This window comes from Asparagus officinalis, chromosome 1 (assembly GCF_001876935.1).
Source record: "Asparagus officinalis chromosome 1, Aspof.V1, whole genome shotgun sequence".
Lineage (NCBI taxonomy): Eukaryota > Viridiplantae > Streptophyta > Magnoliopsida > Asparagales > Asparagaceae > Asparagus > Asparagus officinalis.
The window spans coordinates 125,021,858-125,042,100 of NC_033794.1; the positions used below are offsets into that span (position 1 = coordinate 125,021,858).

Below are 20,243 nucleotides of genomic sequence, written 5' to 3' on the forward strand. Positions count from 1 at the left end.
CTCTGGCGCAGGCAAAGAACCAACACAAGCAAGAGACCGCAAAACAAGATCTTGTGATTTGTTCCAAAAGAAGGAAAGTTATAATTTTTTTTATTTGTTTGCTTTTGTTGTAACCGGATCTTATCAAAAGACCGGATCTTTTATAACCGATAAACTGTTGCTTAAGGAAACAATGACATCAACAAAGACGATTTTTCCCGCGAACAATAGGATTGTCTTGTCTCACTATCATCGTCTTCGTCGCTTGGCCACAGATTATGTTGATTGAATCTCTCAGCGAATTTCTCGGCAATTTTGTCTGGTCAATCAGATCTTTCCACGAGTTAGCTTTGACCAGTGTTTTAAATATCGGCCGCCATGTCGGACATGGCGGCCGATATTGCGGTTTGAGTGGGCAAGCGACACGAAACGGGACAAATAAAGTCGGATGGCGTTTTTTGGCTAAAAATCGGATATATCGGCTGAAAATCGGATATTTCGGCTGATATTCCACTTTGCAAAAATCGGCCGATTTTTGTAAAGTATCGGTTCAGGCGATTGGGTTTGGTTTGGTTGGATTCATTGGGCTCAGTTCGAACCCGATAAGAGACCCGATCAACAAAAAGGAGAAAACCCTAGGGCTTAGTTCGAAACGCAGCCATTCTCGTCTTCGTCGTTGTTGAAAAAACCCTAGGGTTCTCTCGTCTTCGTCTTTGACCAAACGAAGCAGCTTGAAGCCTTCTCATCTTCGTCTTCATTGTTGAAAAACGAACCCAGCACCATCGAAGCAACTTGAAGCTTTCTCGTCTTCATCGATTTTGAGCCGCCTTGACTTCGTCCTTGAAAGCCTTCTCGTCTTCGTCCTTGAAAGCTTCGAAACTCGTCTTCATCGTTGAAATCTGAAGCCGAAGCCATCGAAGCCGAAGTCATCTTCGTCACTGGCTTCAATCGTCACAGGTAAGCCTCTGTTTCCCTTTTTTTTCAGAATCGCACAATGTTCTCTCTCTCTCTATTCACATTTTTTTACATTAACTGCTAAGGTTCTTTTTTCACAAATCTGTTTACATTTTTTTAACATCTTTTCAGACTTTAAGTAAAAGGGAATTTCTGCTAAGGTCCTGATGTTGACTGTTTAGTTGCTGATTGCTAAGTTGCTGACTGCTAAGTAAAAGGAATTATTGATTTTTTTCTCAAAATCAGGTAAGTCTCCCTCTTGTTAAGTTGCTGACTGCTAAGTAAAAGGAATTATTGATTTTTTTCTCAAAATCAGGTAAGTCTCCCTCTTGAATCTTTTCCCTGTCAATAAAATTAATTTTTATTGATTTTTTTCTCAAAATCAGGTAAGTCTCCCTCTTGAATCTTTTCCCTGTCAATAAAATTAATTTTAAGTTAGTAATTGAATTATCTGTGATTAAAATATAACAAATTCAGTTCCTAATGCATAGGAGATATTTACAATCAGCTTATGTTGTTGACTGCTAACTTGATTTTTTTCCCCTGCAGCTTCAGTTTGTGCCGAATCTGCTGCTGACTGATAAAAACTTCATCAAAATCAGTAAAATTTCAGTTTTCCCCTTCAATCTTTTTAATTTCCCCCTTCTTTTCAGTTTTCCCTTGTCAAATAAATGTCAAATAAAATTAATTTGAAGTTAGTAATTGAATTATAAAATTGAAATGCAACAAATAAATGTCAAATAAAATTAATTTGAAGTTAGTAATTGAATTATAAAATTGAAATGCAACAAATTTAAATTGTTGTTAGCATTTAACAAAGAGGAAAAATAGTAATTGAATTATAAAATTGAAATGCAACAAATTTAAATTGTTGTTAGCATTTAACAAAGAGGAAAAAAAAATTTTTGTTATTTACATGCATGAATCATGATGCACAATTATTTGATTGAATTGTAAATATGTAATTGATTTTAAGTTTGTTTAACTAATTATATGTTGTCTATTATAATTTTTAGGAACATGTCATCAGAAGGACAAGGGTCTACTAAGCCGCCAACATCAAAACCGGGCGGTAAAGATCCATGTTGGGCATATGGGGAGAGAGCTGGCTCCGATACCAACAAGATTAAATGCAAATATTGCACTCAGACATTCAATGGCGGGATTACCAGATTCAAAGCTCATTTAGCCGAAAAGAGAGGGAATTGCACACCGTGTATAAAAGTCCCTGATGATGTTAAAAGAAAAGTCTCTGAAATGATGGAGAATGCAAAGAAGAGCAAGGAGGATAAGGAGACAAAGATCCATAATTTGTTGAGTGAAGTGCATATAGGGGATGACGAGGAGGAGCATAACTCCTTGACTACTCAAAGAAGCTCGTCATCCTCTTACAAGACAGTAGGTCCAATGGACTCATTTGCTGCTCGTTCTCCCGAAGAGACCGCCCAATTAGTAGCTAAGGGCAAACAACCATCAATGGACTCCAAGCTACGAAAGAAGAAAAGGGAAGATGTTATGCAATACATCTCCAAATGGTTCTTTGAAGCTGGCATTCCATTTCATACAGCCACACTTCCCTCTTTCCATCAAATGCTACAAGCCATGGGGCTGTTTGGAAGTCATTTACAAGCTCCATCAATGTATGAGTTGAGTGAGACTTGCTTGCAGAGAGAGGTGGATGCAACGAAGGAGATTGTTGAGAACTTCAAGAAGACATGCATTGTCAACGGTTGTTCCCTGATGACTGATGCTTGGAGTGATCGAAAGTCTAGGAGTATCATGAACATAGTTGTACACTCTGCCGGGAGGGCATGTTTTTTGTCTTCACATGATACATCGGCCGATAAGCATGATGCTGACTATATTTGTGACTTTGTGGACAAGGCTATTGATGAGTTAGGGGAGGAAAATGTGGTGCAGATTGTCACCGATGGAGCTTCCAATAATATGGCGGCCTCTAAGAAATTGGAGGAGAAGAGGAAAAACATATTTTGGACCACTTGCGCAGCGCACACCGTGAACTTGATGTTATGCGACATAGCCAAGTTCAAACCCATTCATAATGCCATTACAATGGGGATGAGTGTATCGGTATTTATATATAATCATACCAAGCCTCTTCAATTGTTTAAAGAGTTTACTAAGGGTGATCTTGTGAGACCGGGGGTTACAAGATTTGCTACGACATTCCTCTCACTGCAATCATTAAGGGATCACAAGAAAGAGATGAGGCGGATGTTCATCTCTGATCAATGGATGGATTGTAGCCTTTCAAGAACAACAGCGGGCAAAAAGGTATGTATTTAAACTTTAAAAATTAAAATTGATAACTACAAAGTATTCCTTTCATCATTTATATTTCATTCATTCTTTGATTGTTTGTATTATTTGTAGGTTGCTGAGATAGTTGCTAGCAACAAGTTCTGGGATAATACAGACTTTGCCCTCAAAATTTTCAATCCTTTAGTGAAGGTTCTCCGGAGGGCCGATGGTGATAAAGTCCCATCTATGGGATTTATATATGGAGACATGTTGGTGGCTTTGGAAGAGTTGAAAGTAGCCCTTGGAAATGATGAGAAAAAATATATTCCCATATTCAAAATGATTAAGCCAAGATTCGATAAGAAGCTTTGTGATTCACTACATAAAGCGGGCTACTACTTGAATCCATATTTCTATTATCCGGCTTACACGGAAATTGAAAAAGATGGAACCTTCATGACATCCCTTGTAGATTGTATGCATAAAATCTTCCCAAATGACCATGCGACTTTCACAAAGATTGGAGCTCAATTACCTAATTATCAAGAACGTCTAGGGTCATTTGGAAATGAATATGCGAAGCGAGGAGCTTCTAAGGGTGATTGTCCAGGTAACTTTATATTTAATAATTAATTCATTAACCTCTATTACAAATTTATAAGTTACTAATTTTTTCAAATATGAATTAACTAGTTACATGGTGGAGGCTTTATGAGAATGATACTCCCGAATTGAGAAAGATGGCAATGAGGATTTTGGCATTGACAACTAGCTCTTCGGCATGCGAAAGAAATTGGAGCACATTTGAGATGGTAATAAATTAATAATGTTTCTTGAATTTAGATCATGTTGTAGCCTTGTAGATTTATAGCATTTTGTGCTAATTCATGTTTTCACTTGTAGATTCATACTAAGAAGAGAAATAGATTATCTCACAAAAAGCTTCATGACCTCGTCTTTGTCAAATTCAATGCAAAATTGAAGAACAAACATGCCGTTGTAGATAGAGATCCTTTGTGCGCCTATGATGATGAGGAAATGGTCTCTGAATGGTTGATGGGTTCAAACGGATCCTTTGTGCGCCTATGATGATGAGGAAATGGTCTCTGAATGGTTGATGGGTTCAAACGGGGATGATAGCGATGATGAAGTATTTCCGGGAGAATGTCTCTGAATGGTTGATGGGTTCAAACGGGGATGATAGCGATGATGAAGTATTTCCGGGAGAATGTTTGACGTTTAGGCAAGTTTGTGACATTTCGGGAGCTAATCCAAGAAAGCGAAAAAGTGCACGAATGCAAACCTATAAAAGAAAGAAAATGTCGGTATCATCTTCTTCGAAGGGGAAGGAGCCGGTGGAGGATGATGAGGAAGAAGATATTGAGACATCCTCGGAGTCGAATGAGGAGGATATTCCTACTCTCGATTTTGATGAGGATTGATTATAGTCATCTTAGTTTCAATGCTATTTTGGAATTACTTTTGGATGTTAAACAATTATGAGCTATTTGTAACTTTGAAAACTTGGTTGTATGCTTGCTTTGTTTATGTTTCTCTATGGATATGAATCTTGTGATTTTCATTCTATATATTATAATTTATATGTCACTCGCTTCATTCCTTATATGCTATTCTATGTTTACTAACAACATGTTCATATTTTGTAGGTCAAGCACTCGGATGGTGTCAATATGCACTTGGGAATCAGGTGTCTACAATTGGTTAGTGATCCTAACATCAATAAGTTATGTACTTCTTCATATGTTTAAACAATATAATTATCAAGTATGTGATATGAACCTATCCGATATGGCAATCCGATATTTTTTTCATGTCCCCCGATATATCCCCGATTTCCGCTATCCGACATGAATTTTGGCCGACCGACATGAACCCGACATCCGATATTTAAAACCTTGGCTTTGACAGCTCCTATGTGATCTTCTACTCGGCAGAAAAAATTGTGTCGGCATGTTTGGAGTAAAATCGACAGTGGCAAGTCTCGACAACACAAGCTTAAATTGTGAAACCGTTCAACGTAGTCACTGACCGAATCATCTCCCCGTTGTTTCTCTGAAAGGAACCTAGCTATTGTTACATCAGATTGATCCAGGTGAAATTTGGATAAGAATTGTGATTCCAAGTCAACCCAGGATTTGTTTGATCCTTCAGCCAGATTTTGGAACCAATCAAAGGCTACCCCCTAAAGGGTGCTAATGAAAAGTCACACTTTGATGGTGTCATCCCCTATACATTTCCTATTTGCTAATGGAAGTAATAGATGTGTTGGTTTGGGTAACCTTTACCATTGAACGTGTGTAACGCTGGTGGCTCAGACTTCATCAGATAGGGAACAGAGTCCTATTCGATGGGATAAGTTCAAGCAGTCCCAACCTTCCTTAGCTCAGTCCTTGTCTGCTGAGGAAAGTAGTAGATGTGTTGGGTTGGGGAACCTTTGCTATTGAACATGAGTAACGTTGGCAGCTCAAACTTCATCGGATAAGGAACCGAATCCCATTCAATGGGATAAGGCCTAGCAATCCCAACCTTATATTGCCTTAAATATTTCATATTTTTGAAATTAGTCCCATTAAATGAATTAAATTGCTATTAGATCCAGAGATCTTATAATATTTTGAAATTTAGTCCCTCAGATTATGGAAAGTGCTATTAGGTTTCCCCCATTTTTTTTATTGAAAGCGCTATTAGGTTCCCACTTTTTAAGTTATTTTTTAATCAAACGTTCAAATAAGAAGTAGAATTAACAATCAAATGGAGCTATTTGTAACGACTTATGAATTGAGTGGCCTAAATGTTGATATGCAACCATTGAACGGAGCAAGCACATGTAACCCACGTCCTCTCCTCACTAGCCGGAAACAAATACCCGCGAGGTCTAAAATTGCGACTTATTAGATAGTTTACATGTCAGATTTAGGCTGATTTGAGGAAGAGTAAAAAGGTAATAAGATACCACTTAATTGTTTGTTAACAATAGATTTTGAGTGTATGTCTTCCAATAATGATGAATCCGGAAGAGTTTTGTAAATGCATAGATTTGAAAGAAGTAAATTACGCATATATATGAATGGTTTAATGAGTGCATAAATGAAAACCTATCCTATAAATATAGAATCTTATATGACAAGTTGATATAAACATATAAAATGAAGGTGGAGGATGGCATGGATGGGCAAAGGGCAACACCCGGAGGCGAGTAGGAGTTCTATTAGAACCGCCATCGGTAGTGGAAAATCCAATGTCTTCTATTTGTACAATGTAAGATTCAGAACGGCTAAATACCCATATTAGTATTTTAATTCCACCATATTTACCAAGAAAATATTTTAATTAGAAAAACCTACTTTAAGACATTTTAATTGATTCAACTTACCAACAAGGTCATTATATATTATATATCACTGTTCATGCTGTAGTAAATTACTGTAGCATATATTATATATATATTATATAATTTATATATATATATAATATGTATATATAATATTATATTATTTATATATATAATATAAATGGCAAAATGGCCAGATTGGTATATTTTCTCAAGGCTTGGTGACAAGTTGGTATATTTTCTTTTAGTTTCGTCAGATTGGTATATTTTCTCAACTCCGGCGCCATATAGACCTTAAATTTAGCCGGAGTTACTGTTCCGACCAGTGCTGATGGATTTTTTACATAAAACACCCTCATGAAATATAGTTTCCTGCTCCTAACCCCCTTCTCCCTCCTCCTCCTCCTCCTCTTCAACCTCCCCCTCTCCCTCATCCTCCTCATCCTTTCCCTCCTCCCTCCTTATCCCTCTTCCCGATCCCCTCCATCTTATCCTCCCCCTCCCTCCTCTCCTCCTCCTCCTCCTTCGGCCCTCTCCACCTCTGCTCATTCTCTGCCGCCACCCCCCTCTCTCTCCTCCCCTCCCTCCAAATCCCTCTGCCTCTCCCCTCCTCCTCCGTCCTCGTCGCCGTCAACTCCTTCCTCGACTCCTCCTCCTTCCTCCCCTCCTCCTCTCGCTCCGCCCTCGTGGCCGACGTCCTCTGCTTTTTCTCTCCCGATGGGATATGGTTAAAGATGATTCAAGCGAGGAGGAATATGATGATGATGAAGAACAACAACCTCATTTTAGATTTCGTGTCAGAACTGTTAGCGTTCGGTTTGTTAAGTAAAAAACCATCAGAAGCTGAAGTTACTATTAAATTTCTTTTCTAGGGAATGGGCGGAGGTGGAGAGGGCCCAAGAAAATTGATGGTTAAAGTAATTAAATTTCTTTTCTATGGTTAGTTGAGCTGATTAGGATTCATGTAGTTATTCTTGATGAAATTTAACATTCTTGAGTGCGAAAATAATTCTAAATACTAAAGTCAGATCAGAATAAGGGAACTCAATTTCTTTGGATTTTTGTTTCTATTATTACAGAATTGCCTCATAAAAATGTGCAAGAGGAAGATTTCCTTGGAGAAGGCATCATAAAAGATTTGTTGCAATATCAAAATGCTCGAAAGGAAGATTTTGTTGGACAGGACATCACAGGTAATTGGAAGAATGATGACAAGGGAGATCAGTACACCAATACCACCAATTTTGATCATCAGGTTTTTTCCCCTATATTTGAATTTCTTAGAAAGCTTTGACTAAACCTGTTGTTGATCCCTGTTCTTGTCTTCAATATTATGCATAGTAGCTTTAGTTTGTACAAAATATTGTTATTCTGTTCTTTTTGGAGAAGATGTTGTTGTCAGAACTAGGTTATGTCTTCCTGTGATATACTAGCTTTTAGCTTGTACAAAAATATTCATGATTTGCCCTGTTGAGATCTTAAACCATGACTTAAGTTATTTCATGCAGAGTGTTTCCTTTTATTTTTGTGAGCAGACAAAATAAATGTCGATTGTGGTAAATTTAACTCGTTTTGGAGGTTTAGGCGAGCATTTCTGTAAAAAAGAAAATGAAAACATAGTATTATGTTTTTTTCAATTACTTTTAGGAGTTATTATATGTAATAGCCATGTATTTTTTATGAATGGACTGCTTAAGGCCTTCCAACTTTAAGGCCGCAGAATTGTATATGGGATAAAATGTCTTGTCTTTTATGAAAGAGAGAAAAAAGATCTCTGAAGGATCGAAAAGGTTGATTATTTAAGCGAGGTGGATATTCTGGGAAATTAAATCAAAAAAGTTGATTATGTCATAGAGGAGTATTTTCGCAATGGGTCACACTATATTTTGTTGGCTTCTAAACACCTTTAAGTTCACCACTGTATTATTCATACCCTTTCCGATTCCTTTAGCATTAGAAGAGAACATTCATGGATTAACACTGTGGTGCTGTTGGTCGAAATTACTTTAACCATCGAAGCTGAAGTTATCAATTTTCTGTGTTCCCTAGGAGGAGAGAGAGGGGGGGTGGCGGCAGAGAATGGGCGGAGGTGGAGAGGGCCGAAGGAGGAGGAGGAGGAGAGGAGGGAGGGGGAGGAGAAGATGGAGGGGATCGGGAAGAGGGATGAGGAGGGAGGAGGAGGGAGAGGATGAGGAGGATGAGGGAGAGAAGAGGAGGAGGAGGAGGAGGGGGGAGGGGGGGCTTAGGAGCAGGAAACTGTATTTGATGAGGGGGTTTTATGTAAAAAATCCCATCAACGCTGGTCGGAACAGTAACTCCGGCTAAATTTAAGGTCTATATGGTGCCGGAGTTGAGAAAATATACCAATCTGACAAAACTAAAAGAAAATATACTAACTTGTCACCAAGCCTCGAGAAAATATACCAATCTGGCTATTTTGCCTAAAAAAAATATATCATATATAATATATATATATATATATAATATAATATATATATCATATATATAATATATAATTTTTATATATAATATAATATAATATATATATATATATAAATATTATATAATATATATATTATATATAATATATAATATATATATATATTAAACATATATAATATATATATATATAGATATATATATAATATATTATATATATATTAAATTATTTATATTATATATATAAATAATATATAAATAATATAATATATATATATAATATAAATTATATAAATTATATAAAATAATATATAATTTATATATTACAATATATATTATATATTATATATAAAATATATAATATATCTATAATATTATATATATATATATTATATATTATATAATATATGTTATTAAAATTTTATATAATATTATAATATATAATTTATAGTATTCCAAATCCCAAAATATTGATGAAACAAACAAAATATTACAAGTTTTAGCATTCCAAATCCCAAAATATTGTTGAAGCAAACACAACCCCCTTTATGGATTTCAAATCCTAAAAGCCACATCATTTATGGTTTTCTCTGTAAAGTCCTCAAACTATTATATTAATCACTTAAGCCCCTAGAGTTTTTGCTTTTACTCCCCTTAGCCCCTTCACGATTCAACAGAACTACAAAGAAAATAATGATCTTATCAAATTTGTTTTTAGTGAAAAGAATATTGATACGGGTGTATCTTCTCTTCGGGACTTAGCGATCCTCATGGAAGCTTGAGGATAGATGATTCTCATGATAGCATGAGAATAGAGGTGTCAAACAGTACAGTGGAACGCAGGTGGAAGCGTGAAACGAGACGGCAAGCAACAGAATCGAAGTATCCAGTTTTCAGCCTGTGAGTCGACTCATAACAGTCATGAGTCGACTCATCAGGTTGAGTCGACTCATGACTGTCATGAGTCGACTCATCGCTGGCTTTTGTGTTTTGTCCAGTTTCGGACGAGTCGACTCATCTCAGTCATGAGTCGACTCATCGATGGTTTCCTGGTTCGTTTGGGTTTCTGTTCACACGAATTCCTGTTGGTTTTGGGTCTGGTTATTTACCAAATTACCATCCACGTTTGTACACCTATATAAAGGATTGTTTTAGGGTTTATAAACAATCAGATAGATTCATAGAGGTAATTAAAAGAGATTCTAATCATTGTATTAGGGTTTAGTGAGAATTGAGAGTTTGTTCTCGATTCTAGTGAGATTGTGAGAGAGGGATTGTAATCTTTTCATACTCATAATCTAGAGAAGGTAATTTTCTTCGCCATATACTGAATTGTGCTTGTGTTTCTGTCATCATCTTCTCAACACACCTTTGATAATTCCGCGATCAAAGATGTTCGCACGACAACTCGTATCAAGTTGGTATCAGAGCATCAGATCCGGTGAAGGGGCATCCTGTGTATGGTCCTTACTCGATCCCAATACAATAAGCTTGGCGAGATCCTTATTTCATTGGAATGAATCCAGGTTTTAAGGAAGAAGAAGATGGCTGAAGGAGACAATTCAGCGAGGATTGATGCATTGAAGAAGCAGATCGAGACGATAGGTTCGACTCTCACACAACTCGTCAGTCTTATCCATGGAGGTGGCGAACAAGGTGAATCTCCTTCGAAAAAAATTGTTGAGTTCGATGTGGAGAGAGTAGATTCAGATTCAGACAAGGAGGAGGAGACCGTTAAGACTGCATTGCATCAAGGGGGTAAGAATTCTTATCAGAACCTGAAGATTGACTTCAAGGTGGAGATTCATGTTTATGATAGGAGTGTTGACGTCGAGAGGCTTGATGACTGAATCGAGCGGATGGAGACGTATTTTACTCTTTATGGCTATTCGTCGAAAGAGAAGATTATGTTCGTGACTTTGAATCTTTCAGGGCACGCGTTGACGTGGTGGAAATCCTACTGCAAGCAGAAGAAGAAGACGGTGTCGTGGAACAAGTTCAAGGAGTTACTGAGAAAACAGTTCTACCCGGTGGGATTCCTTGAAGAGCGTTGGTACAAGTGGTACGGCTTTCGCCAAAGGGTCAATCAAACCGTTCAAGAATACACTACGGAGTTCTAGCAGCAGGCGATGGTCCTCAACATTACGACAGAGGAATATTTCGTGTTTATGAAGTATATGACGGGATTGAACGATTACATCCGAAAGGAGATGAAGCTATTCACGGTGGAATCAATTACAGAGACGAGCGTGAAGGCTATTGCCCTCGAGGGCAAGCAAAAAAGGGCAACGAGGCTAAGGGAGACTCCAAACAGACGGGAGGCGAGTCTAGTGGTTCTCAATCTAAGGAGGAGAAGAAGAAGGGTGATCCAGGGAAAGCAGGGCTGATTTGTAGTCACTGCGAGAAGACAGGGTATATAGCTGATCGGTGCTGGGAGAAGTATCCTCATCTCAAGCCAAGAGGGTTGAAGAAGGAGGAGGAGAAAAAGGCATACATGATAGCTCAAGGTTCGAAAGAAGTCCCGGGGATGGCAGAGCCCAACAACAGTCTCAACCTTATGATGGGGAAGCAGACCACGAAACAGGACAACGACCCGAGAGAGCAACTCTTTGTTCTTAAGTTGCAAGTGAAGATTAGTTTGGTTGATGCCATTGTTGATTCGGACAGTGAGAAGAATTTGATATCCGAGGCATTGGTGTAGAAGCTGGGTCTGAAGACGGTCAACCATCCGAAGCCCTATCCATTGGGGTGGATTCAGAAGGAGGAGAAACTGAGTGTAGTTGATCAATGCACTGTCAGATTTGCGCTCCACGAGTCATATATTGACGAGGTCACGTGCGATGTCGTTCCATTAGATGCTTGTCAGATTATACTAGGCAATCCGTACTTATGGGATAGATATGCGATCTACGAGAGGCGGGCTCAGAAGTACACCTTCACTAAGGATGGTGTAAAGTTCATATTTCGTTCGGCATCTCTTCCGAGGGAGACAAGCTTGGGGACGGTGATGCGAGCGAAGAGACTAGTGAATGCAAGCAAGAAGTTTGTCTCGCTGTGCATTAGACTTCCAGGAAAGCCATCGACAAAGGATTGCAACTTAGAGCGAACGGTAACTATGACGAGACACAGAACGTATGAGTTGTTTCCGATCAGACGTCGAGACCGGATTCCTAGCAAGGCCAGGTGGTGCATAAAAGATGGAGGAGCTCGAGAGTTTCCTCAACAAAGGTTCTAACTTGAATGAGACTTTAAGTTCTTAAAGAGGGGACCCATGATACGGGTGTATCTTCTCTTCGGGACTTAGCGATCCTCATGGGAGCTTGAGGATAGATGATTCTCATGATAGCATGAGAATAGAGGTGTCAAAGTGAAACGAGACGACGAGCAGCAGAATCAAAGTATCCAGTTTTTAGCCTGTGAGTCGACTCATAACAGTCATGAGTCGACTCATCAGGTCGAGTCGACTCATAACTGTCATGAGTCAACTCATTGCTGGTTTTTGAGTTTTGTCTAGTTTCTGACGAGTTGACTCATCTCAGTCATGAGTCGACTCATCGATGGTTTCCTGGTTCGTTTGGGTTTCTGTTCACACGAATTCCTGTTGGTTTTTGGTCTGGTTATTTACCAAATTATCATCCACGTTTGTACACCTATATAAAGGATTGTTTTAGGGTTTCTAAACAATCAGATAGATTCATAGAGGTAATTAAGAGAGATTCTAATTATTGTATTAGGGTTTAGTGAGAATTGAGAGTTTGTTCTAAATTCTAATGAGATTGTGAGAGAGGGATTGTAATCTTTTCATACTCATAATCTAGAGAAGGTAATTTCCTTCGCCATATACTGAATTGTGCTTGTATTTTTGTCATCCTCTTCTCAACCCACCTTTGATAATTCCGCGATCAAAGGTGCTCGCACGATAACTCGTATCAAATATTGTCATGCTCACCTTTTTAGAAGGATATATTTTTACAATAAGGGCATGTTTGGTACATTTCTGAAAAAAAAAAGAAAACAAAAATGTAGGATGAAAACTATTTCTTGACATTTTAATGGGGTTTCCTAGATTTGAGATATTTTGTTTGTTTCACAGTGAAATCAATGGATTGAAAACAAAGTTCTCCTTTTATTATGTTTGGTACAACACTATGTAATAAAGAAACCATAGTCCTTTTTCACATTTCTTCCACTTTCATTGTTTGGCATGCACATCCCCCAAAATGAGAAAACCTATATAAGCTCACCACGATGAGCTTACCTCCCAAACAGTGATAAGAACCTGGCATCGGTAAATTTTTAGTAACAGGCAAAAAAACAAGAAAGCAGTGACCCGAGCCTCCTTATTCGTCACAGTAACCCATGCCTGCACATATATAGTTGGGAAATACCGAATTAACATTTGCAACTCAATCCCACTCAACTTTTTTCCTCTCTTGAAACTGCAGAAGCCTGAGCAAATACTTAACCAAAGAGGCTTCTTCTCAAGCATAACTGAGCCATGGAAACAACCCAAATCTCTCAAAATAAAGCTGCAAAGGAAACTTGCCATTGTAAAATACTGACGCCATTAAAGCTGTGCAAAAATGGACTGAACAAGGGCAAATACTTTTGGGGCTGCACCAAATACCCAAATAGGCAATACAAATTTTTTAGGTGGGCAGAAAATGAGCATGATATCAAAAAAGGTGAAGCAATCAAAGATGAAGCCTCTCTTCAAGCAGTTTCAGAAATAAAAGATATGGAAACAAAGCATTTGCGAAGAGAATTGAAATTTGCAAATCAACAAGTCGATTACTTGAAGAAATGTATTGTTGTCTTAGGAATATTTAGTATTTTACTTGTTGTCATAAACATTGTAATATGCTCTTTGAAAATATAATGCATAAATCTCTTTAGAATGCAGGGACTCATGTGTAATGTCTGAGTTCAAATACACAAGTGAACAGATTGAAAAAACATTGAGATGCAAATTCCTTCATGTATATATGTAACAAAAATTACAGAAAACCAATAACTCCAACTGTAATTAATATATGCAAAATACTCACATGTGAAAATAGGTAACAAACAAGAACTTAGTATCTGAATTCAGACATCCAAGCAAACCTATATTGTCTCAATTATTGAGACATAAAAGCAAAATATTCAATTGTGAAAACTGTAAGAAACAAGAACTAAGTGAGTTAATCTCTACACAATGCTGGCTGCAGAGCTATTGCATAAAAATGTTAACAAACTGAGTAGTGCTGAAAAATGCACCAGAGAGTGTAATAGTCTGGGAAAATCCAGAACGATAAAGAAATATGCAGTGAAATAGGCTGCTAAGGGGCATTTTAAAGATACACAGACTTAAAAAAATACCAATAAACAGATCATGAATCCAGCCATGAAAGCAGCTATTGCATAAAAATTTTGACAAACTGGGTAGTGCTGAAAAATGCATCAAAGAGTGTAATAGTCTGGGAAAAATCCAGAACGATAAAGAAATATGCAGTGAAATATGCTCCTAAGGGGCATTTTCAAGGTACACGAACTTAAAAAACCAATAAACACATCATGAATCCAGCCATGAAAACATGATAAACAAAGTGAGATAAAACAAAGTGTTATTAATCCAATTCTACATCTTCATATCAGAAAATGCAGAGGTATTATCCAATGGTGAGAATGACAAACAAAGTTAGATAAAATGTGCTCAGATATATGTCTACATCATCATATATCCTACACTAGTAAACAATTGCATCGCAATGTTGGCTGCATTCCTTTACATGTTACTCCTCAGCTCATTAAGTAAATGTTAGGACTGCCTCGCCAAAACATTGCATGTAATATTTACTAGTTTAGAATATCATAAAAAAGACAATCATCATTGCAGCAGGTTGTGCATGCATATACAAACTGCCCAAAAAATAGTGCTCAGGCTCTTCATTAACAATCAGTTATGCAAGTACAATGTAGCTATAACAACTTAAGGCTGCAATATATGTTAAATGGTTGTGGCCAACATGAACTTGTCTCGCCTTGACATTGTTAAGTTACATGTGATTGCATATAATGTTTGCATGCACTCATCATAGTATCGTTCAAGTAAAATAAAAAAAGTGACAGCTTATCATACCAGCTTGTATTAGCGATGAATGAGACACCTCAATCATGGCATGAAATCCAATGTTCACCTGAAATTAGGCAAAAAAAAGCAGTGTGACCTGAATTAAACTTTGCACAACTCCATCATAAGCATCACTCAACATCATATATTAGGTTGCATCATAAATCACAAACGTAGCTATGGAGTATCGTATCCAAAAATATACATGCACACCCACCACCTAGAAGTTTTTACGACATAATAACATCATTGTTAGGCGTATTGTTGAAAATAAATATGTCCTAACCAACTCCAAAATGTTACTGTAAATAACAATAGGTAAAGAAATCAGCGTGGATTAAATTAGATAGCTAGTGCAACCATTTAAGCACCAGATCAAAGCAATACCTGGATTGCCAAACTAGCTTCCCCCATCTTGCCTCTTCATGAAATTGTCCAACAAAGCCCTTTAGCCAAAGTTACTCTTACCTATAAAATGACTGGCCTTGGATTCATCCTCATATATGGTATCATAAAAAAGCTCAAGGACTTCTATTGGGTAAGTATCTTTGTGCCTGAAGATAGCTTGGAACAATTTCTCTGTCCAGTGCAGATTAACAAGATTGAGAGATTAAGAAAAGTTTTTAACTTCATCTACCATTTGTTGTATGATCTCATGCTCATAGTGGGCCTTCCTCATCCTCCCTTTAATCGAAGAGGTTTTCTTTTGATTGTCCTGGCTGGTTGCCTTGACGTTGTTGTTTTGAGATTGATTATCTTCATCTAATAAGTTGACCGTGTGATGGGACTTTTGGGTCATAGGAATGCTAACATCCTCATTGTCATCATCTACAAGGTTAATAGGCTCCTGACCACCAAATTTCTCCATTGAAGCCTTAGCAAAGTTATCTCTTGCTTGATCATCCCCACAAATGATAGCTAGATTCTCATAATGTTTCAAAGGCTTATTGATGTAATCTTTAAGCCTGCTCTTATTTTTATCATGCATGCATCAATAACATCATTTGCATAATGTAGAGGAGAACAAATCATTCATACCAACATCTTGAATAGATAAAAACTTCATTTACCTCATTCCACGTATCAAAACTCTTAGGATCCAGCATGATAGTTTGTGTTTCTTCATCCCAACCTGCACCAGTGATATTACGAGCAGCCTACATGTCTTGAAACCAAGAACAAATTGTTTTCATATGGTTAACAATACTTTTCGTAACAAATGACGTACCAAATTTCTTGTTCACTTCAGCGGCTTCCATTATAAATGCATGTTGCTTAAAGTTTTTGTCTGGCTTAAGACCAGACTTGGCCAAATTTGTAAGAAAGGGTATGAGCACGTCATCATGAGTAGAGGTCCACCATCTGGTTGGGGCCACATTTGCAGCTTCAGGTTCAAGTGGGATTTTTCCTTTCTTATGGGCAAGAGATTTGCCTTTTCTTGGTGTACAAGCTGAAGTTGCTACGACTTCATCCCTTGCCAATCTTTTATTGTCACCTGAATCAGAACGAATCAGAACTAGTTCCTGTAATACTTGTTGGAGAATGAAATTATCTGGATGAATTGGAGCCTTGAAAAGTTTGTGGCAAAAGTGGTGGACTACTGAGCATGTGCATGTAAGATGAAATGGGGTTTAGCATAGGGAAAAGTTACCATCGTAACACGGTACATCTAAAAATACTGAGGGTGATTGCACAAAGGGTGGGGATGACTGGAATATGGGATTAAAACTGTGGTTGAAGCCACTGTTTGCTGGGAACGCAGGAGAAGGTGGTGGGGGCATTGAAGTTGGGGAGTGAGTAGTAGTCATCTCTTTGCCCAAATCATTCTCTTCGGAGGATGGTTTATCACCCATTTCCTATATTTCAACAAATGTAGTTCTAAACAAGTCATATGTGAGTCATAAAAATAGGAGCAGGTGGAAAATGTCCAATGATTGCAATAGATCAGATAAAAGCATCATACAATTACTGAAATCAAATCTAATAGATGACATTACATCATTTTGTAAGAAAGCTAACATATGATTTATTACCCATTTCATTAATGAAAACAAATGTCATAGCAAGCAAATAATAGTGGTCATCAATTTATGACATACAAACTGTAGCAGGTAATTGCAATAATGTAATTTGATGCCCTAAAATGATAAATAGCAAATATATGAATACCCTGTAAATGTGATTAAAGCACAAGAACTAAGTAAATCATAAATAGGGAAAGTCACACAGTAACATCATAGTCAACAACAAGTCTCATTAAGTTACACGAACAACAAATATAAAGTACTACTGAAAACATCCAGACCACCGTAGCAAATCACAAGGTAGACTCAGACGTGTCACCATGCCGATATTTACTACAACAATCAATCCACATGTCCAATGCGATTTGATCTCTACGAGACCTCTACTCATCCTTTGAGGTATTTTGTCTCTTATTGGTTGGGACTGCGTAAAATCCATAACATTGGTTTCTTCATTAATTTCCTCTTCAACATTATCCTCTTCAAAGTCGATGGTCTCATTGAGCAAGTTATCATCTGGATCGACTATTGCAATGTAGTTATGGAGAACCGTGCATGCCAAAACGATGTCAACTTATGCGGGGAAGGGGTAGTGGGGTTTTGTTGTGAGAATCTTGAAAAAAAGATTCTTCAATATACAAAAGGTAGCTTCAATCTTTGACCTCAAAGATGAATGTCTAAGATTGAATAACTCCCTCCTATTTTAAGGTGTTCTCTCCGTAAATTCCTTTAGATGATAACGAACACCGCGATACGGGGATATAAAACCCGACTGGGTTGTGTACCCCGCATCGCACAAGTAATATTTACTTACATATTACATAGTAATTTAATGTGATTTTTATAATGTAATTATTAGTGAGTAATTACTTTGAGTTAACGAGATTGTTACCAGTGTACACCCATAAGCCATATGGTTGTGGTCTAGACAGAGCATCTTGAAGGATTTTATAATCGTTAGTCGACCCCTCCCACCCAGCTAAAACATAGGTGAACAGTTTGTTTGGTGTACAAGCCGCAAGAATATTTGTGTGACACCTTTGCGCCCTTTGAAACGTGCAACAAGTGTAGCAGGTAGCATAGCATCCATATGTGTCCCATCTATCATACATATGCAATCCTATAGAGTACAACTTATTATGTTAATGTAATATATGATTTGTTTAGAGAATTATTTGCGTAAATTGGTAGAGTGGATGATATACCTTGAAAAATGGATAAAATGATGGATTGCTTAGGATCTCTTGAGGCACTTCATTCGGTACTTGTTTCATAAACATGCCTTGTATGCATGAAATAGCTTGCAATACTCTGTTGAAGTATCTACTAACTATCTCCCCCGATCTTATAAATTGTGTTTGTTGGCCTTCTTGTTTTGATGATGTTTAACAAACAATTTATTACTAATGTTGTTTGTCTAGTGTTTGTGCATTCCTATGTTTTGTAGACAAACAACGTTGTTGGAGGATGGATGGAATAGCGCTTTAACGAAGATATCAAATGGTTATATATATACATATATGTTTTTGGTTTAATAATTTTCGAGTTTATATATGAAACAAATGAATAGAATTAGAAAATACTATTATGTTTTATGTTTATATGCCTATATATGATTTCACCTTTAACAAGCTTATATTTAATGAAATCATATTTAGTGTTTTGAATATATTACATAGAATATGCAATTTTATGAAAATATTGTATTTCTAGGTTATAGACTTCATAACAACATGTTATATCTTTTATCAAGTCTATACAATCATTTCATAAGGTTTCAAAATGTTGTTTAAGTCAAAATATCAAAATATCAATTTTCAGGTTTTCATGTTTTTGAACATATTTGCAAAATGATGATTTTTCACAAATGGGAAATGCAATTTGAAAAAATTCTTTTTGTAACATGTTTGTTTTCATGTTTATATAGACTTCCCAAAGTTTCATAATTTTTGGACTTCATTTGTTATTTTTAACAATTTTTCAAAAGTCAAAAATTCACTTTTAAAATCAGGTTTTTGAGTATGTCAGTTTTCGGTCGACCGAACCGGTCGACCGAACCTGAGTTCATATGCTCACTGGGCGACAGAGAGTCTGTCGGTCGACCGATGAAATTTTCCGGTCGACCGATGAAATTTTCCGATCGACCGATGAAATTTCCGGTCGACCGACAGTGACTTTTTCAGCTTCCAACGGCTAGTTTTATTACTGTTGCTTTGGGCTGTTTTTGTCTTTTTGTTTGGTTTTTTTGGCTGAGTTTTGAGAGGGTATAAATACCCCATTACCTTCAGCTTTCCAACCAACTAATGAGAGTTTTAAAACAAGTTTAAAAAAGTTTTAACAAGGGTTTATGTTTGGTTTAAGTTTGTTTAAAAAGCTTTTAAGCATTTGAGAGTTTGTTTTTGAGAAATCAATTTCACAAGAGCTTGAGGAGATCATCTATTGGTGTTTGGGCATTCAACTATTCTCCCTCCAACTCTTGATATATTGAGAAGTTTTCTAAACTCTATTTCTAGCTCTTTTATATATTTGATTATCATTGTTATTAAGCTAGAACTACATTGAGTTTAGTTTTGATTTATATCTCTTTGTTCACACACAACCTTTTGAGCTTATTGTATTTACATTCATAGTATAATTTTGGGTTGTGGGTTTGTGACTAGGAGTTGTGCGTAATTGAGTTCTCATCTTGTTTAGAGAACAATCAATTGATTTATATTGTACTTATTGTGAGATTCACTTTGTAATACACTTGTACACCGAGAGGAGTGTATGGTGAGAGTCGGGGATCGTCCCAAGAGGAGTAGCGTCGGTTGACGTGCCTAGAGAGAGGTTGTAACCGAGCACTTGAGGGAGACACGGCTAGGTCCAACACTTAGTGGGTGTAGAGTGTGATTGCAAGAGTGTGAGTTGTAGAGTTTTCGGTTAGCTAGAAAACCGAGTGTGTAGAAGAAGTTCCGGCTTTCAAACCGGATTGTGTTAGTGGATTTCTCCCCGGGAATGGGGAACGGAGACGTAGGACGGAAGGTCTGAACTCCGTGATCATATTGCTTGTTTGAGTGTGCTTTGGCGTTCATTCATATTTATGTTCATATCTTATATCGCCATTGTCATTAGCTCATTA

At 37.2% G+C, this 20,243-nt stretch overlaps 1 protein-coding gene across 1 annotated transcript; it reads left to right on the forward strand.

The window, feature by feature from the left end:
- On the forward strand, positions 1,954-4,284 carry LOC109841186. Its single transcript, XM_020410085.1, has 4 exons — positions 1,954-3,228; positions 3,328-3,805; positions 3,889-4,007; positions 4,099-4,284. The coding sequence occupies exons 1-4, from the start codon at positions 1,954-1,956 to the stop codon at positions 4,282-4,284; spliced, it is 2,058 nt and encodes a 685-aa protein (XP_020265674.1).

What these genes read in the sequence shown, in the direction of transcription:
- LOC109841186 (XM_020410085.1), top strand. Translation starts at nt 1,954, where the DNA reads ATGTCATCAGAAGGACAAGGGTCTACTAAGCCGCCAACATCAAAACCG. An exon ending in GAACAACAGCGGGCAAAAAG is followed by an intron (nt 3,229 to 3,327) that starts GTATGTATTTAA and finishes TATTATTTGTAG; the next exon opens with GTTGCTGAGATAGTTGCTAG. An exon ending in TTCTAAGGGTGATTGTCCAG is followed by an intron (nt 3,806 to 3,888) that starts GTAACTTTATAT and finishes TGAATTAACTAG; the next exon opens with TTACATGGTGGAGGCTTTAT.